At 45.3% G+C, this 26938-nt stretch overlaps 1 protein-coding gene across 1 annotated transcript; it reads left to right on the top strand.

Moving 5' to 3' along the window:
• Window positions 1-701: 701 nt before the first annotated feature.
• Window positions 702-26931, top strand: LOC306739264 (uncharacterized protein C1orf21 homolog). The gene is made up of 6 exons (XM_079221239.1): window positions 702-743; window positions 12900-13030; window positions 20392-20477; window positions 22994-23061; window positions 23827-23887; window positions 25390-26931. Exons 2-6 carry the CDS (start codon window positions 12940-12942, stop codon window positions 25435-25437), a joined length of 354 nt encoding a protein of 117 aa, XP_079077365.1. The 5' UTR covers window positions 702-743; window positions 12900-12939; the 3' UTR covers window positions 25438-26931.
• The last annotated feature ends 7 nt before the right edge of the window (window positions 26932-26938 follow it).

The raw sequence follows: 26938 nt of genomic DNA, 5'->3' as shown, positions 1-26938 counted from the left end.
ACTCCCACATAAAATCTTTTGAGTCAACATTAATTATAATTGGAAAATATTCAGTATGCACCCAGGCGTTACTGACTCAGTGATTACAGCAGTGGTGGAAGAAGTGCTCATATCTTTTTAATAAGGTAAAACAAAAAAGAGTGCAATACTTTCCTGCATTCAGATTCTACAGAATTAAAAAGGTGCAAAAGTTGCACCTGCAAAATGCACTTTTAATGACACTTAAGAGGATATTAGTGGATTACTTTTTTCACAAACATGCAATCTACATTTGAAAGTCACAGCTGGTCGAGGTGGAGCTACTTTCCACTGAATTAAAGTAACGCACAAATACCTCAAAGTGTTGTACTTGAGTAAATGCATTTCACACCAACTAGAATAAAGTAAGTATATTCATGAAGAAGAAAAAAAAACCTAACATTTCTGTAAATGTGTGTCCTCTCGATCTCCCACCGCATTGTGTCCTACAAGGTAAACACACGTCGCTCTCCTGCCGGGGACCAGAAGCAGACAGCAGCTCGGGTCCGGCAGTGATTGGTGAGTTGGTGGGGCACTCCTCGGCAAGATGGCTGCATTGCTGCGCGCAATAGTGGCATCCTGGTGAAATGACGCAAGCCACAGTTTACGTTCAGTCCTCGAGGCTCTGAGCTCTCCGCTCTCCACAGCGCAGATCTCGCCCGACTCGCAGCCGGAAGACGGACCCGGCTACCCTCCAGTGGACCGAGAGGAACCGGTTCATCTGAGTAAGTACTCCCGCGAAATGACTTGTTAGTGGTCTCTCCCCCCCTACGGAGGTGTCACCGTACCCTGCCGTGAAAACCCCCCCACGCGCCCGCTCGGGGCTCCTTTTTCTCCCTTTTTTTTTTACTCCTCTCTTTTGTTGTTGTTTCCTGAGTGCACCGTGATTCCCCCGGCGCTTTCCTTCCTCCTGCACACGGGGCTTCGCGTCTGTCGAGGTTTTGTTGCTGGCGGGGCTCGTCTGCAAACGCGACTGCAGCTTTTATATATATCATCATTTCACGGGCGATTAAAAAGCAACAAGGGAGGCATTCAAGGGAGGTGTGTGTGTACGTTTCTTCGGGTGGTTTGTGTGTGTGTGTGAGTGTGTGTGTGTGTGTGAAGGCGCTCGGACAGCGTTGGCTCGGGCGCATTTGAAATTTTCCACACATCCTGGTCCGCTGTCCCCCGCTGCTCCCTCCTCGCTGCCGCCGCTGTAAGGCCGAGGGGGGGCCGGGGTGCTCGGGGACCTGGGCTGACCGAGGCTACAGGCCGGTAACCTTTTTTTTTTCTTCTTCTTCGTCTTCTTTTTTTTTGTGGAAATGAAACTGTATGTGTCCACACACGGGAGACCGTTTGCCACACCGCTCTGCCTCCCCGTGTGGGGAACAAAGCGCCCAGTGTCTCGGTGCAGCGCAGCTGGACACAGCTGTTGAGCCGGGTTTGCAGCTCACAGCCCCGGGGACAGAGCTCCGTGGCCGGGCCGGGGGGCTGCTGCTGCTGCCCGGCCAGCCTGCCCCACAGCTCCCATTGCATGGTAGCACAATCCCATTGCCTCCTGCTAACCACCACACATGACCAGTAGGGTTTCTGAAAGTACTAAAGGTTGTTGCTCACGTGTCTGCCTCAGAGGGAAGACACAGGAGCTGCTGGATAATAACAATAATAACATGAAAGTCACAGCAGCCAGAATTAGACTGGATATGCATGCAGACTCATTTGCAGCTCATTAACTAAAACTCAGCCCGAGTCGGCTTCAAATGTATCCCCATGCAGCTCCCCGCTTCCTCAGACACCCTCATACACACTGCATCACCATAACCGCTGTGTTTAAATGTGCCATATGGCCATTAGCTACTGTAGATTACCCCTGTGTGATCAACACCAGACCTGTGTGCAGCACCCTGGTGTGAAAGTAGGTTGGTGTGGCCAGCGGCACAGAGCGTAGCATCCCGTCACCAGAGGCTTACATCAGGGTTATATGGGTTACAATCACGTACCGGCAATCCTGTGAGTGGATGTTGCAACCCCCTCCTCCTCCTGACTACTTGATTTATCTCTCTGTCTTCATCCATCTGCCCCCCTCACTTGCTCATCACAGAGTGTGTGTGTGTGTGCTCATGAGCCGTTGCTCACATATGGCTTATGGTTTCCGGTGGCTAGCCAAAGAGACTGAAACGCACTCCTCTTCACTCCTCTCCCTTCCTCTCTGTCTCTTTCTCCGAGGCACAAGGATCTATTCTTAGTCGTCCCCCTCTTCCTCGTCCACTCAATCATCCTCACCATCATCTGCCCTGTCCTGCCTGTCCACCTGTGGCCTCCTCACCTTGAGCTGATTAACAGCAGGTCAGGTGATTGCTTTGGCCCCTTTATGGGTCATGATTCAACACCCGCGATGTCACCACCGTGGGAGGAGGTGGAGGGTTTCCATGGTTACCAGGATGTCTTCTCTGAGTGTCGTGTGTCTGTGTGTGTGTGTTCAAGGCCGTGGGAGGGAGTTCCCATGACCGTCTCTTCCATCCAGTCTGTGTTTGCTTTCGTCGTGCACCTCGCTCTCCGACCGGCGGCCCGTCAGGTGTGATGAGCTCGTCTATATTGCAGAGCAGAAAGCACAAGGCCAGCACAACACGATCCCTCCGGCTTCTGTGCGTCTGCCAGTTTGACTGAGCGGCCCCGCTGGTCGATCCGGTCGCCTGTAATCAATGCTCAAGCAGCGAAATGTTGCTGTGTGAAAACCCTAAAAAAAAAAAATTCATGTGCTTGGTTATTTCTGGTCCGAGCGGTTGTCTGCGGGTCTGCATTGCAGTCGACGTGCAGATCGGTGGATGTGGGCTATTTCTGCCAATGGGCTGCTTTCCGATTGCTCGCCTTGTTTGAATCTGCAGGGTTTGGCTGTGCAGCTTCGCATGCGTCCCATGATGCAGCAGCAATCACAGTCGGTGTCCCCCGACTGTGTTTACAGTGCAGTTTGTGCTCAGAGTCCAGTTGGGGTGAGACGTAGAGACAGTAGTGACTTTATCTTTGTAGTTGTTCTTCTTTCTTTCGTTTCTTATCTCTTATTCTCACTCTGATGCTCACGCTGAAGTGCTGTGTGAATCCCTGCACTGTTTTCCCATCAGACAGAATGCATCTGTTTCCCATCTCCTCCGGAGATAAAATGGTTTCTGATGGCATCTCTGCAGGCCTCCTCCTTGTTAATGACAACTCCACTGTTGGTCTGAAATGGAGCGTTCAGCCGTCAGTAAAAGCCCAAACATTTGCTATAAAGACGAGCGATAGGGGAAACTAAAATGACAACACATAACCTGCCGTCTTGGGTTTTAATATTGAGTACAGGTGGGTGTACCGTTCAAATCATTCCTGCTTCGCATATATTTTTATTCTTCCGATTTGTGCACAAACATTACTTTGTGACATTTAATGTGCAACATTTGTTCGTTCCAGTTGCTTTTCTATGTGGGATCAGTCTTTTACTTTAGTAGAAAACACAACATGCCACTGCAGGAGCTAAATATGTAGAGTTTTGATTTTGCTTGACGCCTTAATATTGGTGTGACAGCTTTCTTTTTTTTTTGTATCAAACTGCAGAAAATGGTGAAAAGGGCCCAAACCTAAAGTTGACACAAGAAATATCTTGCTTTGTCCGACCTAAACCGTCATAAAAATATATTCAGTTTCCAGTGATATAAAGAGTAACCCCACATTTGAGCAGCTGGAAAAAGTGAACGTTTGGCATCTTTGCGTGAAAAAATATCATAAACAATTAACAAAACATTTGCAGAATAGTTTTTGCTCATTAATCAATTAATCTGCAAATTTCCTCAATTTACTATTTAAAAAAAACACATTTGAGTGGGGACCTAGCCAATGTTTGATGTTTATCGCTTAAAAAATTACTGCGTGACTTGATGAACCGTTATAAAAATAAGTCCTGATTTGATAGTTGCTGATTAATTGTCTGTCTGCCGACTAATTGAGACATTTTGGGCGTGCTGGAACTACAAACCAGCAGAGTTTGTTCGGTCTCATTTAATGCATAACCGTTGTGTGCTACCTCACCTCAACCCTGTTTTGTGATCATTATTTCGTTTGCATAGGAGATGCATATCAATATTCTGGTAATGACTTCGCTCCCATCACCCGGTACAGCTGCTGTCAGCAGGTTGTGAATCACAACAACCTCATGTCCGGTGCCATTGCTCTCTGTTGAATAGTCCTTTTTTTTTTTTTTTTTTAATAAAAGGTTTCCGGCACTGTGTGCATGTGTCACAGCGCCGGCTGACGGACGAGGAGAATCCCTGGTTTGCACGTGAAAAGAACAGCGTTGCCGCGGTGCCACGCCGGCCTCGTCTGCCTGGTGGAGGAAACGTCTCAATGCCTTCCATTCGCACACAGACTGACATCCGAGAAGTATCCCGCAGCACGCTCGCCAATTACATTAGATTGATATTTATTTTCCCTCGGCTGTGATTTCTAATTAATATTAATGGTATTCTTTTTTTTTGTTGTTTTGCCGGCGGTGGGTTGGGTTGTTAGCCATTCAGATGGCTTTGGATGAGAACATAAGCATGTTTGACCTTGTGGAGGCCTCGGCTCTATCAGCCGTGTGCAGCAAGCGGTCTGTTGGTAAATGTGATGAACGAGCACTTACTCATGCTCAACTTGCATCAGAATAAAAAAAAACCCAGCAATGATGGTTTAAAAAAAAAAAAAGAAAGAAAAGAAACACAAAACCTTTTTATAGGTTCTGTGTTATAATGGTGAGAAGCAGTTCTTTTTATTTTGGGGGAACTGCAGCCAGGCCAGAAATATATGCTTTCTTACAGAACAGACTAACTGTGAAGTCCTAAAATACACCTGTTTTATAGATCTTAAAAATAGAACGAGATCTCAAATCAAAGGTTAGGCCAAAAACTTTGCTAAGTGCACGTTCGAAAAGCCAAACGTGGACCCTGAAAGCGGCTTTAATGACCCACCTGATGCTCCGGCTTTCTTCTCTTTCTGACTTTGTTGTGTTTCGCGGCGACGCAGCGGGAAGCCACAATCTCGCTAAAGCATTTCGTCAGTTGCATTCTCCACCCCTTTTGATGCTGCTCTTCACCCACCAGCCACCTCAGGCCCTGACCTGCTTTTACCTCCGTCCCAAACTGGGTGCAGCAGAACGGAGTCGCGTCGGGAGGGAATACAAAAGGCGCGACTACTTGATTTCTGCTCTTTCTGGGGAATCCGTCTCGCTCTTGCGAAGCAAGAATAGCACAAGCGCCAGCCCAGCAAACGGGCCTCGGGGGAGACATTCTATCCTGGAGCCTGGCCTTGTACGAGGTGAAACAATCGGTTTGGTTCTACCTGGACCACCTTTCTGCTTTCCCTCCCCTTTGTTTGGTCTCTCGCTCTGCCTCTCCGTCTCCCTCTCCATAAGCTCAAAGAAATAGTAAGAGCCATGCAGACTTCTCGATTTCAGCTCAACTGGTTTTTATGGGCCTGGAGTAAAAACATAGGCCTCTTGCCAATGTGAATGTATGTAACAACTCGTCTTAAACCTGCTCTTATTTCTCTACCAGCACATGCCTGAGCTATGCGCAACGTGCCTCTCATTGTCAGTCACGCGGCCCGGCTACAGTTTCACCCAACAGAACAGAGGAGCTCCTGTATCTACCTTCTTCTCCCCCCACCCCTCCCCAATCTGTGTCTACGCCCAACCCTCCCTCTTTGACCACTTATCACGCTCATTACAACAGTAAGGAAGAGGAAAGAAACGCTGCTTGTTGCTGCACAACAACAACAACAACAGCAGACAGACACAGAGAGAGAGATGTACACTTAAAGCAGCAGCACACCACTCAGGAGAAGCCTTTACTGTCCACCAGCCAGTGTGTGTGTCTGTGTGTGTGTGTTGGCATGGCTTCCCAGGCTTGTCAGACTGATGGAGTGCTTAAACTAGGACAAGAGGAGAGGTGCAGCATTTGCTGCCTGGCTTGAGTAAATATTATGGCGCGTTGGCCCAGGAGTTGTACTGAGACTCTGCTCTGTCACAGAGAGGTAAAGACTCACTCGACACACTGCAGCACACGGATGCTCGTCATGCACGTCATGTAGTTTTTTTTTTTTTTTTTTTCTTTTTCGTTTGGAGCAAACTTTGTAGGTTATTCCTTCGGGGGAAGTGTCTCAGGCTGGGCGACATGCACATTGAGGTGATCTACAATTATCAGTGGTCGTATATATTCGGCTACTGACATCTAGACATGGCGCAGGAGGGGAAAGTACAAGTGTAAACAATAAAATTAATAATGGCTGGATTCCATTTGGCTGCTTCAGTTTCAGGGTCCTGGTCCGTCGGTCCTCGTTGGCTCCCTTCACTGTCGTGGCTTACTGGGATGGAACAGAGCCATCGCTAATGTTACACAAAGTAACGTTCTTTTCCTACAGAGTCAAGCCAAAAAAATCGAAGTTTCAGATTTTAATTTGCCGTCATTCCCGTCTGGTTATTTTATTCATAGTTTTTCTTTAAAGCTACTACAAAGAACTTTCATTTCGAGTTGATTTCGGCAGTCCTTGTGGACAAAAGCGGTAGTGTTTCCGAGCACCAGTGGCTCATTTGACTAGAGCAGGATCTGACGGTCTGCTACCTGCAGTCTTGGTTCAGGTTCTCCCGTGCCTCCCTTCCCTCCAGCGGGCCACAGCAGCTGGGTCTGGTCGCTGGAGTCTGAGCTGAAGGAGTTTCTGGTAAACCTGCATGTCGTAAATGATTTTGTCTGATTTCTCCAGGAATCTGACCCGATGACCGGCATTAATGGCCAATATTCCCACTGATGGTCTTGTTTGTTTCTATAAGTCACGTTGAGGCATCAGTATTTAAATGAGACCGGTTTAAAGTTACTTGTAGTTACTAGTTAAAACAAGTAATATATCATGATATATATTGATATCATGACATAAAATAACAGACTGTAATAGAGGTTTCTATCTATATTATTCATCCTATGTTGCCGTCATTCCAAACCACGAAATTGAGATAATAAGCAGAAGCAACACAAACATTTTTTTATCATCCAGACAGTAACTTTATATGGCAATATTGATTTATTAAAGTGATATGAAACGTAAAGTGGTATCTACCTCTGTATTATCGACTTGGCGGTTTATGTTTCATCGTATTTCTTCAGCGGCCTTTTCAAGCGGCGAGTCACCGCTCGACTCACGCCCACGAGCATCATAAAAGCATTAGACATTTTTTTTACGAGATGAAACATTAAACTCAAAGGGAGGAGGACGAGCGGCGTCAAGATGTGTGTGTGTGTGGCTTGCTTTCCGACATTTCGGCTGGAGGAAACGCCGCTCCACGACCAGAACATCGCAACGCTCGGACCGGCGAGCACGGAGCCGACGAAGCGGAGCGCCAGTCCCATGCCCGGCTACAGGTGGGACGCTCGCCCTGTGGCTTTGACCCCCCCCCCCCGCCCCATGCTTTCAAATCTCCTCGCCTTACCAGGAAGTTGAATCACAGCCAGCCACTCCTGTTTACAGTAGACATGTGGGAACTGATAAAGCCACAAGGCAATCAGATCCATTAATAATGATAACCTGTTACGTTTGAGTTCTTTCTCTTTTGCTTTCGCCCAGCCAGTTTTTCAGGCTCTGTGGCGGCGGCGCTCTCCGCTCCGCCTCTGGCACAACCCTGTGTTTGAGAAACTGCACACTGCTCAGCCTGTGTGCACGGCTTGTGTTTATGCAAGCGTGTGCACGGTCGCTCTTCCCCCAACAGTCCTTTTTGAGTTCCCCCTTTGACAAACTGACTTGTAGAGAAGGCCCATTCACACGGCTGGGAATAGGTCAACGCCCACCTCGACGGTATGCAGGCATGGGCAAGCCTGTGTGTTTGCCAAATCATACTCATTTTAAGGACTTGGTCACTTGCCACGTGCTATCCCTTTTTGGCCTTCTCTTGCGTTTCACAGTAGTAGGAGCCCTTTTTGCGTTGGCCGAGACTTAACGTTATCGTTGAGGCGCTTTTTAGGATCGCTTACCGGGCGAATACGCTCGGGCCAAATCTGTAAGTTTAGCTCTGAATGCCGCCTGCAAGCGGACATCGTGGCATTATTTCTATCTCTAAATTAGGCTACTGCGTTGCTTTGGCGAGCTGCGAGTTGCGTGGATCCTGAGGTGGTTGTGTGCCAGTTGGTATTAAGCACTCTTATCCCCTTCAGACGATGTGATGTTTATCAGATCATGTTGGCTCAGCTTGTGTGTGTGTGAGAGAGGCAGCAGGAGCGAGCGATAGTTGGTTGGTGTGAGGGTCTTAGCTGACTCACCAGACTAAGCCTGTCCCATTGACACACTTCAGCGTCTGCAGGAGTAGGCGAGCCTGAGAGCAGCTCAGCCGTCCTGTGGGTTAAATCAACACTGTGCAACGCCCCGCTTGTGGTCTCGCATGTGGCAGCGAGCGGCTCCTCGGGGAGAGCTCGGGGCGGACTGAAAGTGTATGCATTTATGTCATTGTAAGAGATGCAAAAGAGTCTCGTATGCCTCGACCTCGATAGTTTTCCTTTTTATTGCAGTTGTTTCCCGGCCCCTTTTTTTTTTGCATGCGTGCGATCGCTTGATACAAAGTGTCTATTTGGAGCATATTGTGTGGAGAGTTCAATCAAAAAGTAATTTTCCTCTCTCTGGCTGTTCTCATTTGAAGAATTTTCAGAGGATTGATGAAGCAGACTCTATTTGATAATACAACAAGCCAAATCCGGCAAAAGTCTGAAAAGTAAACACAAGTTTGTGGAGCGAAAGATACTTTTTTAAATTTTATTCCTACCCTGGTAATCACTGTGTCACCCTCGAGGATGGGGAATAATTGCTTTCGGGCTGCTTTAGGACAATAAATGTGCTTTTGACACAACAAAATCAGAACAAAATCATTCAAAAAAGTTTCTTTTAATGATTGGATGGTATTGAAAGTGCTTTATTTTGAAATGTACAGCGTCTTTCATCAAGCCAAGCGCCCTATAAAAATCCTCCAAGGACAGTTGAGGATAATATTGTACAAAGACCATCAGTAATAAAAGAAGTTGTTCCTGAGTGTCTCCCTTGAATTTGAACACATGAGTGATTTGCGTGTCGCTGAGTCAGCCCTCCATCATCGGCCTTATTACAGGCCACCGTTATTTATTTCTAGCTGTATTTGGCTTTGTAATAGTCGCCCTACTAGCTTGTAGCTTATGCGTATAACCCAAGTAATAGCAGCTTGGCTTCCAGATTCCCGCAGCCTAGCATTATCCCTGCACACAACAATGGCTCCGGGACTGCTGGGTCTATTTTTAGCCTGCTCCTACTCGCAATTTGATGTTTCAATACACACAAATCAAAGCCCTTCAAACAGATGCTGCCCACTCACTTGAGACCCTTTTGAAAGTAAAAAAAAAAATCTATCAAGGCTGCTCAAATGTCTCAGTGCACTTCCTTCAGTGGTTTCAGAAGGGAGTCTCTGTGCTTTGCTAATCACTAATACACTAATAGAACCAATCCCGCGGCAGAGTTTCCGGGTATACACCTCGTCCTCCTCCGTGCAGAATCCTCATCAGGAGACCGATTACAACGGATAAGATTATTATTGAAACTTTTGTCGCCAGTGTCTCTGTCTCTTTGTCTCTCTGTGTGTGTGAGCCATAGTTGAGTTGTGCCGTAGTCGTAGTAAGAGGTTTCCCAGGCTGCCCTGAACAGCCTGATAAGCTGCTCTCTAGACCGGGACGCACAGGCCTCAGGTGACAGCACACACAACCAGAGCGTACGTATGTGTGTGTGTGAGAGAGACAGAGAGAGAGAGACAGAGAGAGAGACAGAGTCTTGATTCGCTCTCCCACGGTAAAGCCTCCTCTCACCCACGGGCCCTTTTGAGAAATGCATGTGTAAGCTCTGCTCGAGCTCCAGAGATGAATGTCATTTTACCTGGAGAGTTGAGAAAGAGATTCACATACAAATTCCCTCATCCTCTACTGAACACACACACACACACACACACACACACACGGATGGTTTATTTACACAGGAGACTTGTATTTATAGTTTTGATTATGACATTGTACTCCATAGCGCTGCCACTTTTAAAATGAAAATCCAATTTGAACAAATTCAAATTTAACGCAGCCCACATCACTGAATCCTAAACTATACGCTTTGATGTGGTGTCGGTTTCTTCCCATCTGTGATAAACATGAGAACGCCATTGCCTAGTTTACTGAAATAGCTGGAGCTAGTAATAAGTAATAAGAGCTTGCTTTGCTGAAATGTCAAATATATATAAGGCATTGTCTCAATTATAGTTTCTCTCCCAGAAATCAAGGACAAATAAATGTTTCTTATAAAATGTCATGCTCAGTATTGAGTTCATGGTAACAATTCTTTCAGAAAATCTATTTAAGGAATATATATAATAAATGTGCTGTGATATATCGGGTATCAGACTTTTAATGATTCCAAGTATTATCAGCCGTATCGGCCTCAAAACGTTTTGTTTGTTTTATTTATAAGCCAGCAGAGCATGAAATACATCATGAGTATGAGTCAGCGTCTGCTTCACTCTCACACTGGGGATTTTAGTTTTGGACAGATCATCACAGATTGAATATTTAATTATTTTCACACGTTGAAATAGTAGTTTTGAGTTTCCTATAAAAAAAAAAGTGACTCATCTGGGAACGTAGTGAAAGAGAAAGCCGGCCATGTTTTGCTGAACTGGAATGATCCTGTAACACACCTGTGTGTCGTGTCCAGAGGGATGGAGGCCGGAGGAAACACCGGCGGCCTCCTGTCGACTTCAAACGCTCTGAGGATCGCTGAAGGAGGGAGGCGGTGCAGGCGGCGCTCTTTTGAAGCTCTGTGCCCGTCTTTCTCTCCGGGCGGCCTCTTTCTATCCCGCCTGTTTTTTTTCTCCATCTTTTCCGTCACCCCTGTGCCCCTTCATCTCAACCCTCCTCCCTCTCACTTTGTCTTTTCTGCCGCTCCAAAAGAAAAAAGCCTCTTCAGCCCCCTCAGCTCTCCTCCTCTTCCTCCTCTCACTAATGTACCGAAGCTGCAGATTTCGTTTTAGTGATGGGTAATCATTGGCTTGTGTGTGTGTGTGTGTGTGTGTGTGTGTGTGTGTGTGTGTGGCAGCCGTCAGACGGGCTCTGTCAATGACAGCATATGGTGTGTGTGTGTGTGTGAGTGGCACGGAGACGCTCTGTAACGTAATGTGTGTGTGATTGACTGACCGTGACGTGTCGGCGGTCTTCTCTTTCCTCTTTTATTTTTGGGTAAAAATGATGAGTCACGTTTTTTTTTTCCCTCCAGTTGAATCAATTTGCACATTTGTTTGTGATGTTGATGGTTTAGTCGACCTTTTGCACCTCAAGGTCAATCTATTTAATTTGCTTCGCCATCGTCTCGAAAAGAGAATCCTTTAACGGCAATATTTAAATATCACCAATAATTAATTGATTTATTTTGGGGTGCACGTTTTGGTTGACCAACTGCTCAAAATGGTTTACGGCAACCCGACAACTGCCGAGCCCGAGTTGAGTTGATTTTATTCTCACCCTCGAGACGATAACAGGGAGCTGTTTGGTTGACGGACACTTCAATAATGTTGAGATTATTAGTTGACTGACAGACAACAGTTTCATTTTACTTGTTGTGTGAAAGCTGCAGTGATAAAATGACTACTTGTAATATGAAAGGATAAAAGGTGTTGCTTGCGGTGCTGCAATTGCCTCTCAGCTATGGAGCAGTTTGGCATCTTTTAGCTCATTGTTTTAGTTTTTCTGGCATGCACCACTTTTTTTTTTTTTTTGCTTCATTCTTAACTCGTCTCTAGCCAAAGCAGGCAGCTATTTTAAGTCGAGCAAGCTGCTATAAACCCACTGTACACTGCCTTCCCGGCACCACACAGCAGACAGACAGAGTTAGAGACTAGCTGGTGAATATAATGAAGCATTTAGCAGCTAATGAGTCAGATATTTCCCTGAGGAGTTGATGGAGATCAAAACAGAGCTGTGAGGAGAGTGAATATTGCTCCGTGTCTGCCGGATGTCTAAATAGTCGACTGCTTGCCTCCACATTCGCCATTATTATTGATTACCTAATATGAAGTATTTCCTCACGTAAAAAAAATACGAAATCATTTCAGGGTTTTGTTTCTATTATATTGAACAGTTGAATCCCTCTTCCCTTTTCAGGAGTAGTGAAACAGTTCTGCTTGTTTTTTTTGTTTTTGTTTTCTTGTGATGGGAATGATTCCTTATGATTTAGAAATCCAACAGCAATCCATTTATTAATCCAAAAAGAATCATCAATGGCGTTATATAATGCAATATCTTAATCTAATATGAATATAATCAAAATGTTAATTCATTTGCAGCTTCAAACCAGATTGTCTTGTTGATTCACCCGCTCCACATGTAACGGCTGTGGCTATGTTTAGCCCGACCAGAAATAATCTGCATCCCTCTCGTGTAAATGCTCAATTCACTCTTCTCCAGATTTAATATTATAACTCAACCCACATTTGTGCCTCTGAACACCAGGTGTGAAATAAACACTTCTGTGAAGCGGAAGGGAAAAACGTGTTTCCTGACTCGACGTCTCCGGGAACCTTTTTTTTTTTCTAAATAAATAAGTGTGCCGTTTTATAGCACCCTGCTCCAAGGTGTCCTCTTTTTGAAGGGGGACGCAAATCCAAAAAAAAGCTGGAAGAAAAACACCGCATGAAGTGTTCCACAGTGGCTGGCGCTGGTTGTTTTTTGAAATAAAGAAGAAGAGGCGAGTTGAGTGACAGCCGCTGTCGCTGAACAAACAGCTTTTTGATGTCTGTGAAAGAACGTTGTGAAAAGAAAGCAGCAGCTCATCTCATGATGTTTGTCTCCGTCCTTGTCCAGGTGAGAGTGAGATGAGGAGAGGCTTCAGAGTGTGAAGGCCATGGGCTGCACCTCGGCCAAGCAGGTGTCGGCCGTGCCCAACGATGAGGAGGGACGCGGCAAGGCCTACAGCAACGGAGACCTCTTCACTGGTTAGTACACACACACACACTAACACACACACACAGGGAGAGGGAGTTGTCAATAAAAGCTTCACCATTTCACTCCAGTTAATTACTCAACGTGGCCCCGTTTGCCCTCACAATATATTATCTTTTGTTATAGAGCGTTGAGTTCTCCATTTCAGACAATAACTGTCAACGTGGCGGTTTTATTGGCGCTATCCATGTTGACCGTTCACGTCAGGGAGGGGAAGTTGGTGGGCGGCGTTAGCCGTGTGCTCGCGCTGCAGTTTTCTGGACAATCTTAATCTTTTAGTCTTTGGAGAGGAATGGAAAGTGAGAGTGGAGTAACCACTGAGCTTCCATTAAGGATGAAGCCATGAATCGATGAGTCCAGTGGTTTCCAACTAAGAGGGGTCAAAGGAACGCCAGATGAGCGCGAGCATGGCTGCCCTTCATGTTTATCTGAAAGGCCAGGGTTGGTCATCTTCTTCTAAAAGACACTTTGTTTCGTTTGTTGGAATTAATTTGTACATCCCGAGAGCAATCAATAAAACAAATGCACTGACAATAAAACTAAAATTGGAGAAAAAAAATCCGCTATCTGTGGTTGTCGCAGGACTGTAATAAAACCGTCCAATCATTTCAGGGTTAGGTGACCTCTGACAAGGAATCCCAATCAGGCACTGCTTCAAAAACAGGTGGGGAACCTCAGGGTTATTCAATGGACTTTATAGACTTGATTAATGAGAAAAAAAATCAACGGATTAATCTGTAACGAATATGATTGTCAGGGGCCGCTCTAATAATAGCTCGCAGGCTGTTGTGCAACGAGGGACAGAAATGAAAGTGAAGGCCAGAGACGGAGAGAGATGATGGGTTGGTGAGGGGGGATTAACAGCGATTAAGAATTAGGAGCAACACTCTGGTATGGATGCACGCGGGCGGATGGACGTGGCAGATGACGATCCGCAGGAGGTGCCCTCTCTCCGTCATCCCTCCCTCCCTCTGACCCTTCTCTCTCTCACCCTCTCCCGGCGACCTCTCTTTGACTCTCTCTCTCTCTCCTCGGCACGTTCCCCTCGTCCGCCTTCCCCCTCCTGTGATCTCTCTCCGCTCTCGAGTCTTGTTTCCCTCCTCGTCTTTTAAGGAGCAACAGAACGAGGCGGGAGATGGGAGGGAGAGATGGAAGGAGTGGAGGGCTTTTTTTTTTTTTTTTTTTCCTTGAGAGAGGAAGGGAGAATGACGTGTGTTGACGCCGCTGCTCTTCTCTTTTTTCGTTCTCTGAAACCTTCTCCGTCTCGGTCAGATCGCCTCTTCCCTTCCATGCTCAAGGCCTCGTTCTTCCCTTCCTCTTTCTCTCTGTCTCTCTCTATTTTTGGGTCTCTGCACAGCCTCTTCCTCCTCCCTCTCTTCCTGCCTTCATCCCCCGGTGCTTCTTCTCTCCCCGGCTCTTTTCCTCTCTTCCTCTGGCACAACATTGGGTCAGAGCCTTTTGTCCTTTCACCTCTCCTCCTCTTTCCTCCCATCCTATCCCCCAGTGTCACTGTCACTTGGTTAAAGGGGACTCCAGCGTGTCAGTGGCTGGGCCAGACTACTGTTTGAGCGTGTGTGTGTGTGTGTGTGTGTGTGTGTGTGTGTGTGTGTGTGGAGGTGGAAAACAGAAGTGACCTGGATAGTGTGGATTATCCCAGCCCCAATAACACCCTTTCTTCACGCCCCCTTTTTTCTTCATCTCATCTTCATCCAGTCTTATCTCTGATTCTTCTTCACTTCTAAATTTGACCTCCTCTTCCTCTGCAGTATTTCAGTCATCGTCACGAACTGTGTAGTCACTCTTTCCTACTAAACTCGCTGCCCTCTCCAACCCCGGCAGAGCTGCTTCGCTGCGTCCGGTGTACTTCTCATGATCGAGGCAGAAAAGATTGGTTGGTTTTGGTCAGTCAGTTGCCGCCTATATACACACACACACACACACACACACACACATAAATCCACCCCCTGTAGGCCGCGTGTCAGCAGGTGTCCATCTGTTTGTGTTCATGTATGTTTTTGTGTTGCATATCGGCGTATTAAGTGAGACGGTGAGCCCTCATCTTACTCGCACTGATCCGCCTCCAACAGATTGTCTGCCAGTCAGTCTGTCCGTGTGTGTGTGTGTGTGTGTGTGTCCCAGATATTCTGACTGCCAGTCTGTCAGGCTCCAGCCACTAGCCCCCCCCCTCCAATAACGCCCCCCCTCCCCATCTCTCGCACAATAACCGGAAAAGGCTGAGCTCCATTACACAAACACTGGAGGACGCCGAGGGAAAACAGCAACACCCTTCACAACATCGTGCTATTGATGTCTGCGATAATCACAGTCGAGGAGGCGAGATTAGAGTGGAGATTGCGCATGTGGGACTGCATGTGTGTGTGTGTGTGATTGCGAAAGTGGCACCCTGGCCTGTATACGCGGCGTGGTGGCGTGCAGATTGCCCCGCTTCCTTTTTTAAAGGGCTTGTGTTGTTTTGAGGCGGTGGAGCAGCTGAGCGGCTCGAGGCTCCGTCCTCCCGATGCTGCCGTCCCTCTGAAACGCTAACGTCTGACTGAGTCCAAAACAGCTGCGAAAAGAACCAATGCTGTGTGTGTGTTTTTGTTTTTTTTTAAACTCCCAGGGGAATAAAACGGGATGTCTCTGATTTTTGTTTTATTAGTGCATCAAAGAAATGCTGTCACTTCAATCACACTGAGCTTTCTTCATCAAACCGCTAAGTGATATCCCCACATAGCGCCGTCAAGGAGAGCAGCTACATCCTTGAATGTTTTGTTGTTGTGTCGAACACATTTCAGAGAATTCCCTCCTCTTGCTCAGCACAAAACCCAGTTCCTATGTGCAGAAACATTTCCTCTTTACGGCAGTACTCCGAAAGCACTGCTTGGCTCTCCCAGTGGAGCTGCTTAGTGGTTTTGCTGTGGTCGCATTGGGAAACTTCCAGGTGTGATTGTGAAGCAGGGCGGTCCTGGAAAAGAACATCCATGCTCGGTGAATTAACTCCTGTTGTGGAATAAAGGTCAGATGTATGCACCAGATACTGGAAGTGGGATTGAGAACAAACATGCACCCGTTTTTAGTCAAAGGAGAGGACTGGAAGTATTTCTAGATATTACAGTTTGTACCACCACATACACACATGTACACACAGCTACTGTCCAGTACATTACACATGCAGTCTTAATATAAATGTGAGTCAACACATCTATAATTTGCAGTGCATATACACGTGTGTGTGTGTGTATATTTTTAATTCATTCACTTTGACTGGAGCTGGTACAAGTTGTGGTGAACCTGGAATATGAAGTAGATCTACTTCTGTGTACTGGCCTTATTCACATAATCTGATCCTTTTGCAGTGTATTTGTTTTAATTTGTGATCTGGTCTGTGGCTTGTTAAGGTTCACCCATGCAATCAGAATATCTACATGATGGGTCTTGATCTGTTTTTATGACATTTTAGCAATCCCCAAATGTTTGCACAATCCCAGTCTTTCTTCTGGCATTAGATTTGACTGATTCCCCTTATTGCAATTATTTTCGGATCCCTCAAATTGCTTTCAGCATTTTAGAGCATCACCATGTGACAATATCCGCCTGATGCAATCAGTAAAACCAATCCATCTCACCATAGTCTACTACCGAATCCAGCAGCTCACTGATTTCAGCAGCATTAGGCTAATGAGAAAGAGATGTTGCTTGTTCGTGGAGCTGTTTGTTCATACAGGAAACATAATAATCTTTTATATTATGGGGCTGAGGAAAAGGAATCTGCTGGTGAAAGATGTGTAAATATTGTGACAGATGGAACCAGAATGTATAATCTGATTATTTATTTAATTGTGTAGCAAATTCAATTTCGGTGTTTTCCTATTTGTTTACAAATCAGAACAGACTTCTGGAAATATTCTGCATGTGCTTTTTATTCCCGCCAGCAAAAGCTGTGGCATTAATATCTCCTCGAGAACATAATGCACAGTATTTTCATATTTCTTTCTAAATTGATTCCCCCATTGTATGGTGTGTGTGTGTGTGTGTGTGTGTGTGTGTGTGTGTGTGTGTGTGTGTGTGTGTGTGTGTGTGTGTGTGTGTGTGTGTGTGTGTGTGTGTGTGTGTGTGTGTGTGTGTGTGTGTGTGTGTGTGTGTTCGAGACGAGACTTTGTGTTCAGGTGTAAATGTCATGGCCTGGAGCCAGAGTGGCGAAGAGGGAGGATGCACAGCGGGAAGGACAGAGTGACATCGCCACAGGGACACACACACACACACACACACACACACTCCAACAAGACTATTTAAATGAGTCACACCCATGCAAAACGCAGCACTTGCACGAAAATGACAAACGTGCTGATTCAAAGACACAGCCCCCGTCTGAAATAGAAACACCCGTGTGCACGTGCACGCTCCCCCGTGCACACGCAAAGTGAGTGTTTGTACCTTAAGGTCAGCGCAGAGCGCCCGGTCTCTAATCAGAGATGAGAAAGATGTCCACATCACAAAATCACGGCCTCTGAAAATAGTTCTTGCCTTTCATCTTCCCCACTCCGACGGTCCCCCCCCCATCCCCCCCCTTTCCCCATCCCCCCCCCTTTCCCCTTCCCCCTCTGTCCCAAAGCGAGCCCGGCCGGCATCGGCGTGACGAAACACCCTTGTCGTTTCTTGTGACGATGACTGCCGCACACACACACACACACACACACACACACACACACACACACTCTATACTCACACAGCATGACCAGTTTTTGCTCTTATCTGAACGGAAGCACAGTCTGTGATGTGATGAGTCTTGATTGGCGTAAGCTGGGTCACTTTGATCTGTGTATACCCGTCACATTAAGCTCAGTGACTCTCCAGTAACAGGCTGCAGCTCACCCAAATTATAAAATCACATTTTCTCTCAATTCGCTGCTCGAAAACGTCCATTTAGATTTATTTGCGTGGCCCCGGAGCGGAAGCTAATTTTACCCCTTCATCTGTATTCACCTTAAGGTGCAGATTATATAGTTTGAAATGCATGTGGCTCGCTCCTGTAATGTGCACGAGAGCAGAGGAAATGGCCCTTAATTTTGTTTCCTTCTGCAGCGCCGTATGTGCTGCATGTTTACAGAGCAGATCTTAGTTGGGTGATCCTGTGTAGTGTTATAAAACCGTTTTGTGCGTGTGTGTGTCAGCATGTTCAGACAGGAGCCGACATGTTTACATTCCTGTTGCAAACAGAACAGCAGAAGAGTAGTCGCCGTTTGTCCCTCCACCCCCCTTCATCCCTCCTTCTCTTTCTCTCCAATCTGCCAGCTTCCCTCCTTCTTTCTCTTTCGCTTCCTTCGAAAATTATTTCTCGTCAGCAGCGTTTATCTGACGAGCGCAGGACGCGTTTGGCTCCACGGTGACGCACGTGTCTGATGTAGGAACGCAGGTGATTGTGCACACGGGTGATCCAGGTGCTGTGGTGGGCGGCTGTGAGCGGGTTGGACCCCTCAGCCGGGTACAAAGTGGCACAGACACGCGGATCAACAGAAAGATAGGCGAGGGAGGGCAAAAATACAAACTGTGCAACTGATAAGGGCGATGGGTGGGAGTGTTGTGTGTGTGTGTGTGTATATATGTGTGTGTGTGTGTGTGTGTCAGACTCTCGGCTGCTTTATCAGTCCAACAAGCAGTAGTCAGCAGAAATGTGTGCTTCAGTGGCTCTGCTCAAGGTCAGGTGGGCTCTGGTCTTCAGTAAAGTGCTGTATGTCGAGTTTTTAATGTCATATCGTGTTACATCACTGTCAAATCTATTGTCAGGCCGGGCACAAATATTACTATGATATCGATATCAATATCGTGATATGAGACTAGATGTCATCTTAGATTTTGAATGTTTTAATATGGCTTAAGTGTTGTCTTCTCTTATGGGAGTCGTAAAAGTCCCATAACAGCGAAGTGTTAGTGATGAAATCCACATTACTGATGATTATTTATACAAACCCTCATTGTGTAAATATTTTCAAACAAAAAGGCCTTTGTCCCTATTTAGTATAGTATGCATTATATTTAGTATCGTATGCATTATATTAACTGATGAGGATATTCATACAATTATTAATTCTAATTGAGTCAACTAAAGAATGTCAATTATAATATATACTAAGCAATAGTGAATGAGGCTGTGATATTGAAAACGGTTTTAGTTGATATTGGTAAATAATGTTCTCCTTATTTATATAGTCTATTTATGGTAAATTGTGGAATTTGCTCGACTTCTATGACCAACAGTTCAAAACGTATTCAGTTTACAAATGCAAAAATCAAAGAGAAGCAGCAAATGATCCCGACTGAAAAGCTGGAACAAGGGAACGTTTTGTATGTTTTGCTTTGGGGCGATTAATTGATTATCCATATTGAAATGGTTAGAAGCAAACTGGTGGTTCACTGCTGTTGAGTTCAGCAGGCGCTCCAAATAAAACTGGGAATGTGGTAATAATGAATGTACAAATACTTCTATACACATGTATTTCAACATATGCTTTTTAAATCTCATAATCATTTTTAGAAATGTCAATGTATAAATGTTCTATAATGTTGGCTTGCTCATATGTTTGTCCTGATTTAGTGCCGTATAACTAGAGGTTCTGGACTCCTGGGGAGATTGATTTGATGAACGTGTGGTTGTTGATTCTGTGGGATTCAAACAGAGTATTGAACCCTCAGTAAGGTGATTCAGCACATGCAGGTGTATTGCCCTGATTTCTACCTCCTGTGTGTTTTTTTTTTTTTTTTTTGGCTGCGTATTGCCGGTCGTGTGTAGTTTTGAGGAAGCGCTAGCGTTGTCGCCAGGGAGCTTGTCTTAACTGTCTAAGCTGTCCATGTAGCCTAGAAGCTGTCTGACTGATCTTTAATCCCCTCCAGCTCTCTCCTCCTTATCTGTTTTGTCCTCCGTCCCCTCTCTTACTTCACATGGACGTGTATTCCCTCTCGCTCTATTCTTTTTTCCGCTTCCCTCAGAGGAGATGCTGCAGCTTAAATGGAAAAGAGATGACTAGTTTCCTCCTACTTGAACCTCCGCTGTCATGTCCACTTTTGCAAACACTGTATCAGATTGCATTTATCAGATTACCATGAACAAATTACAACTAAAATCAATGGTGTAGTCGTCGGTAATGTTGAAATAATGCGGTGAGGCCGATATGGCACGGTTCAATCATTTTAGCCTTTCAAATCGTATCCACCAGGATGAATGAGCCAAACCTGGTCAGTGTTTCTTCTCTGGAAGATGTCCTATAAATACATGTTGTTTGTTTCCCTCCTCCCTCTCTCTCTTTCCCTCCTCTAATCATGCCCCCCCCTCTCTCTTTCCAAACCACCTTCTCCTCAGATGAATACAAGATGAAGGGAGTGGAGGAGGTGAAGTACATGAGAGGGGAGGAAAACCGTGTGAACGCACGCAACCAGGAGAACCTGGTGAGACAGACACACACACACACACACACACACACACACTGACAGCCCGTCATCCTCACACAGACCTTTACCTGACAGTTTATCAACTCGGGCGAACAGGCTGGTGTTTGTGTCCGAAGGCAGCTCCCATCGGCCTGCACATACACACATATTGTCTCTTGCACAGAGAGAAAAATACACAGAGAGGTGCCTCTCACGCAGGTAGAGACAACATGCTGGCATGTGTGGAATGCAGGGGCTGATCGCTTGGTTGGTTTGACTCCTTTTCCTGCAAAACCGGCGGTCTTAAACGGTGGAAAGAAACGTACAATCTTCAGTGAACAAGTCTGTTTTTTATGGGTGGTACTTATAACTTGCTAAATCCGACTATCTGATCCCCAATGCACATTTAACCTCCAATTTGTAAAGCGTGCACATGTTTACACCCTCATCAACACACTAAAGGATTTGTATAGTGTGAGATCCTGTTTGCTCCTTCAGTAAATCAGGTCTTTCTTTGCACATGGAAAGCTTTTTGTTTCTCAAGACAATCCATCCACCTGACATGAGGCTGCTGATTTAAACAGCATCAATAATACACAGGTGTGTCTCAAGCCGATCACAAAAAAAGATAACTCTAAAAGCTGCAGTTTTATCTTGGAATAAACAAACTCAACAGATTGAACTCGGATGATGGTTGGTCAACTCTCATGCGCGTGTGAATTCCTTACCCTCCAGTAATGACAAGTGGTAGAAAACACGTACTGGTCTAACCACATGTTGTGGCTTCACTGGAGGTTACCTGGCTGTGTGAAAATGGGGTTTAGGTCTCCCATAACTCAACTAAACAACATCCCATACCTCCCAGTTTGAAACGAGCCATTTAAAACAATGCATGCAGTTCATAAAATGTGCTTCCTTCACAGTAGAGTGTGTTGTATCACGAGATGCAAGAGAAACACACCTCACGTCTTGTGTGTTTTTTTTTTTTTTATACAAAAAATGGGCTTACAACTGCAGTTATATGTAAAAAGATAATAATAATATTATAAAAATATAAAAGCATCACTTTGGTTTTTGCTCCTATCCTTCATGAGTTGAAATCAAAGATCTACACACAAAAGGCTTATTTCTCAAGTTTCTTGCACTAATTTGTTAAAATCCATGTCAGTGAACACTTCACCTGACAGGTGTGACTTATCGAGATGATTATTACACAGGTGTGCCTGGGGCCGCTCACAACAAAAGGCCACAGCTGTTGTCCGTGAATTGAATGTTCATTTCCCTACCAGAAGCCGTCTCCAATGTCGTTTCTGAGAATTTGGCGGTGCGTCCAAACCGCCCTAGCGACCGCGGGCCGTCACGTCAGCCGAGGTCCTCCGCACCTGCGAGATGGCCCGAGACCCGCCACAAGGACATCTGTGGCAGGCAAGCGTGTATGGCGTTGCTAAATATCAATGCCGTGACGAGATAGCGAGGCCTTCACTGTAGTGCCATTCATCCGCAGCCATCACCCCGTGTTGCAGCATCACAGTGCATCACCCCATGTTGCAAGGATCTGTGCACACGTTCTGGAAGCTGGCGTTCTCATGACTCGTCACCCAAATCGGCGTTCCTTGTTCACATCCAGCAACATCAGCCGTTGAAAGCCACAATTAAAAGAGATGTGACGCACTGTATGAAGCTAATGGTGGTCATGCCAGATAATGACTAATTCTTCGGATTGTGTGCCAGGAATATGTTTTTCTGTAGCCCATGTATGTAAAAAAAATATATAATTCAAGTAGTACACAGTGTAATAATCATGCTGTTTAATCCGCTTCTTTATACGCCACACTGTCAGGTGGATGGATTCTCTTATTAAAGGTGAAGTGTTCTCTAACGGGGGTTTTAAGTGAAATTAGCCTTTTCTGTGCATAGAAAAGGTCTCTGGTCAATTTGTATAAAATGGGAGCAAAAAACAAAAAGTTGCATTTATATTTCTGTTCACTGTATAAATGCAAAAAACAAAAGCAGTGTCACACTGCCGCTAGTTTATATTACGGTAGCTCAGAAAGCGTCCTTTTCTCTGTAACGGGCTGCAACCGCAAGGAGAAGCACCTCTCCGCCTCTGAAGGTTGAAAGTTGTCAGGGTAACCTCCAGCACGGCCACAGCGTGTGGTTCCACCAGTATTTGTTTTCTACCACAAGAAGCAGGTCACAGTGCGTTTATGTGGTTGATGACAGGAGCAGAAAAACTGTCCACAAAGCTAAGAAGGACATGGGAGGTGACCGACCTTCATCGGTTTTATTACACCTACATGCATTATATCTGTGCCTGATGGCCTGTGGCTGCCAGCTGGGTGTGGACATAATTTAATAATGCAGGTCTGATTTGATGCATGGTGTGGCTGTTTGATCTGAACTGTTTGTTTTTTGCCTGTTTTGTCAGCTGATAATGAAAACTAATGGGGTGTGCGTGTGTGTGCATGTGTGTGTGCGTGTGTGTGTGTGTTTGTGTGTGTGTGTGTGTTTGTGTGTGTGTGTTTGCCTTTCAGGAGAAGAGTAATGTGCAGTACAGGGGCAAACAGCAGAAAGAGGTCTCTTCAGCAAACATCAAGTCAAAGTAAGTGGCCAGTAGCAGTCTGTTTGCTGAAATAAATGGCTGGTAAAAAATATGGCTCTTGACCACCAGCATTTTTTAAAGGGTCAGTTCACCCAAATAATAAAACCAACTCATATTTTCTCTTTTACCTCTCGCGGCAGCCATACCCAGCAACATTCTTTTCTTGTCACACTTCGAGGAAGATCATGCACTATGATGGAAAGCACCAGAACAGCTACAGTACTAATAGATGTTGCCATGAGATTGCTTTGCCAGCTCACTGTGAACAGCTTTCAAAAGGAGTTTAGTTCCAATGAAAACTGATACATGTGTTGTAATCCTAGTGTGTTGTAATTTGGCTGAACTGACCCTTTAATAAACTGTTATGACCCACGTCCATTAAGATACAACTTAGAATCCGTATGTGTATATTATTATGTGCAGTAAGTGATATTCGGTGTCTGGTTTTTATAACACTGCCTCTCAGACAACCTCAGACTGTTTGTATATGTAAACATATTAGTTGTTGGTGGCTGCACAGTATTTTGCCTTTGGATTAGCGACTGGGTTAATACTTTATAAAATAATTATTTAAATTCCTCCACAGCCTTTCTCACACTGCTGTGTGTGTGCTGTGTGGGGGGTGTAATGGAAAATTCTCATGATGTATTTGTTGCCTCCCGTCTCCAACTTCCTCTCCCCCCTCCTTCTCGCCTTTCCATTTTTCTTCTCTCTCTCTCTCTCTCTCTCTCTCTCTCTCTCTCTCTGTCTCTCTCTCTCTCTCAGCATTCACACGTCAGAGAGCCAGCAGGAATTTTTCAGGTTGCTGGATGAGAAGATTGAGAAGGTGAGAGTGTGTGTGCATGTGTGTGTGCATGTGCGTTTGGGTTGGTGTAGTAGGGAGCGGTGCACAGACTGGGTCTCTGAGCATTTAAAGAAGCAGCTGGGTCTTACCATTAAAAGAGACAGGCTGTACTACAACAACATCCATTATTCCCTATTGTCGCTCTGCTTACGAGCTCAGCACTCTGCCCCGCTTGTGTGAGGGGGAGGATGGTGATGAGCTCTTACTACTCTTCGTCTGCCACTTCATCTCACCGGTCGTTTCTGACTGAAAATGAGATTATAGTGAAGCTGGATTCAGCTTTGGTGTGATGCATCCCAATGTAGAAACACTCAAAGTACTGTATTTAAAATGTTTCTTATCTAGTTATTATCAGGAATACATATACTAAAAGCTGCTCTATTCCATGTTTTAGTTTTAACTGTGGATTAAATGATTGTATAATGTGAAGGAGGTTTCCCATATTAATGAACACTCCAATAATTATTGCTCGACAAGCGTTTTAGAATCTTTCAGCTAATTGTTTTGGTTTTCTGGCACGCAACTTTTCTGTTCACTTCAGCAAAAAAAGCTGTGATTAACCAACAGTGCACTATCTGCTCAGCACCAAAATGCAGACAGTCAAAGTTAGCGACTAGCTGGGGAACATTGTGGAGCATTTAGCAGCTAAAGAGTCTTTATTTTTCAAGCGTTGGAGGAGACCAAAAACGGAAACAAAATGGCAAGGGAATATTGGACTTCCCAAAATATTGTCCAGAAATGATAATGTTACACTTCACTTGATGTGTGCTGCTACTAGCGATTTATTTTAATCATCAATCATCAATTTCTACGAAATATAAGAAAATAGTGTAAAAAAAAAAAAAGCCCAAGATGACGTTTATATATGAAATAGTTTATTTTGGCCAACAAAAAGATATTCAACTCCTTGCAAGTGAGTTGCAGTTGTTTGGTATTTTTCGAGCATCAAATGAATCATCCAAACAGTTGCAGATTATTTGACGAATTAAATAACTATACCCGTCAGATAAATGTATTGAAGCATTGAAATTTAAAATAATAAATTTGGGGAAAAGTAGAACTTGGGCCACTGTACTTTTTAAATTGCACGTTGTTTCTCTCCACTGGTGATTTGCAGGGTACTGCGGCTGCCTGTGATATAAAGCCTAATTTAAATCGAGACAGCAAGCGCAGTTACTGTATACGAGCTGTCAGGCCGCTCTGGAGAGGAAAGGAAGGAAGTTGAGTTAGCTCTTCGTTATGATGGAAGAAACAAAGCAGCATAACTGCCCACCTGTCAGCACTTAACCACCTCATCCAGCATTTTCTACACCTGCACCTGCAACAAGACTAAATAAATGTGTTAAATGTGACTGGAGTAGCAGGTGTGTCAGGGTGTGAGGACGCAGACAGTTCAGAAAGGAGTCATTTAAAAGGAGGTTATTACGAAGCATAGTTAATCAGAGCAAATTACTTAATTTTCTCTCCAATCTCTTTCTTTGCAGGGACAAGACTACTGTTCGGAGGCGGAGGAAGAGGAAGATGGGACATAGCACAGAGGCCCCCGAGATTCACCCTCACAGAGAGCCTCACAACGCGTGTGTGTGTGTGTGTGTGTGTGTGTGTGTGTGTGTGTGTGTGTGTGTGTGTGTGTGTGTGTGTGTAAATGTGGAAGTGTGTGCCTGAGAGAGTTGAATCAGTGTTTTACCAGTGACGGGACACTGTATGTGTTGGTATGAGCGTGTGTGTGTTTCTGCACGTATGGCAAAGTTAGTATTTTAATCGAAAGAGTGGTGGATCCATGTGAGAGAGAGGAGAGAGAAAGAGAGAGAAAATGGGATGAAGAGCACTTTCTTCAGAGACTACAGCCTTCCTCACCCCTTCAGGCGCCTGAGTGGACAGATGGAGGTGGCGGAGCGATGAAGGGACAGACAGATGAAAGGAGGGAGAGGCGGTGGAGGACGTGACGAGCAGGAGACGGTCGGCTCCAACTGAGTAATTTCATCAAGCAGGATAACAGCGGCTCCTCATCCCTCCATCTGTCCCTCCATATCTATCCGGCTGTACCTCCGTGGTTCGATTCTGAATATTTAACCCATGCATTTGGACAAGGGAACTCCCAAATATGGAGCTCCCAGTACGGACCCATGTCCCTGGTGGGTGTGTGGGGGACTGAGACACAAGAGTAAAGAAGAAAGGAGGCCCCCGGGAAGAAAAGGTGGTGAAGGCAGAGGAGTTGCGTAACACCACCAGGATCCACACAGAACTTTTTGGCCTGCCTACCTACAGCCGGGCCAACTGGGCCAACTGGGCCATGAGGGACTGGGAGAATGGGTGAGGGCGGGTGAGGAAAGAGAATGAAAAATGTGTGATATTTTAATAAGAGAGAGTAAGGGAGCGAGCCGGTGATTTAGAAACTCTAAACTCCTCCTGCCTTCTGAAGTCAAGGACCTTTATTTTTTTTTAAATTGTGTTTCGCAGCTACATGTTCAGTTATTTCCCCCCCTTTTCTGATGTTATTTTCTTCCGTTTGTTTTACTCTTGGCTTCCTTTGTAGTGCATCATCATCATCACCAATTCCGTTATCATCCTCCTCACTACAGCAGGCAGACTGAAGCTGTGTTCATTCAGATCATCTGTGTCTCAACCCAATCCATCCTCCTTCAAATACCATTATACTGCAGATCCACACACACGCATACATGGAGTCTTTTATTGTACATATCGTAGCACACTCTCATTCCAACACACCTCAGCATGTACATATAAACCATACAAACAAACAAACACACATTGTATCCCTTTTCATTGCACCAGCAGACTGTCGTGTGCATCATAAAGCTCTGTTTCCGCTTTGATTCAGTGTTCTCTCACACACACACACACACACACACACACACAGAAAATGGGGCTGAACTCGAGGGAAGGATGCGTCGTTGCCCTGTAGACACAGATCACTTTTTTTTTTTTTTTGGTCATCTTTACCGGACACTTCCTGTTCTATTATTTTTGAATACCTTTTTTTTTTTTTTCTATTAAAAATAAAAACGAAGA

Source organism: Taurulus bubalis, assembly GCF_910589615.1.
Source record: "Taurulus bubalis genome assembly, chromosome: 7".
NCBI classification, from domain to species: Eukaryota; Metazoa; Chordata; class Actinopteri; order Perciformes; family Cottidae; genus Taurulus; species Taurulus bubalis.
This window is presented reverse-complemented; position numbering and strand designations above follow the sequence as displayed.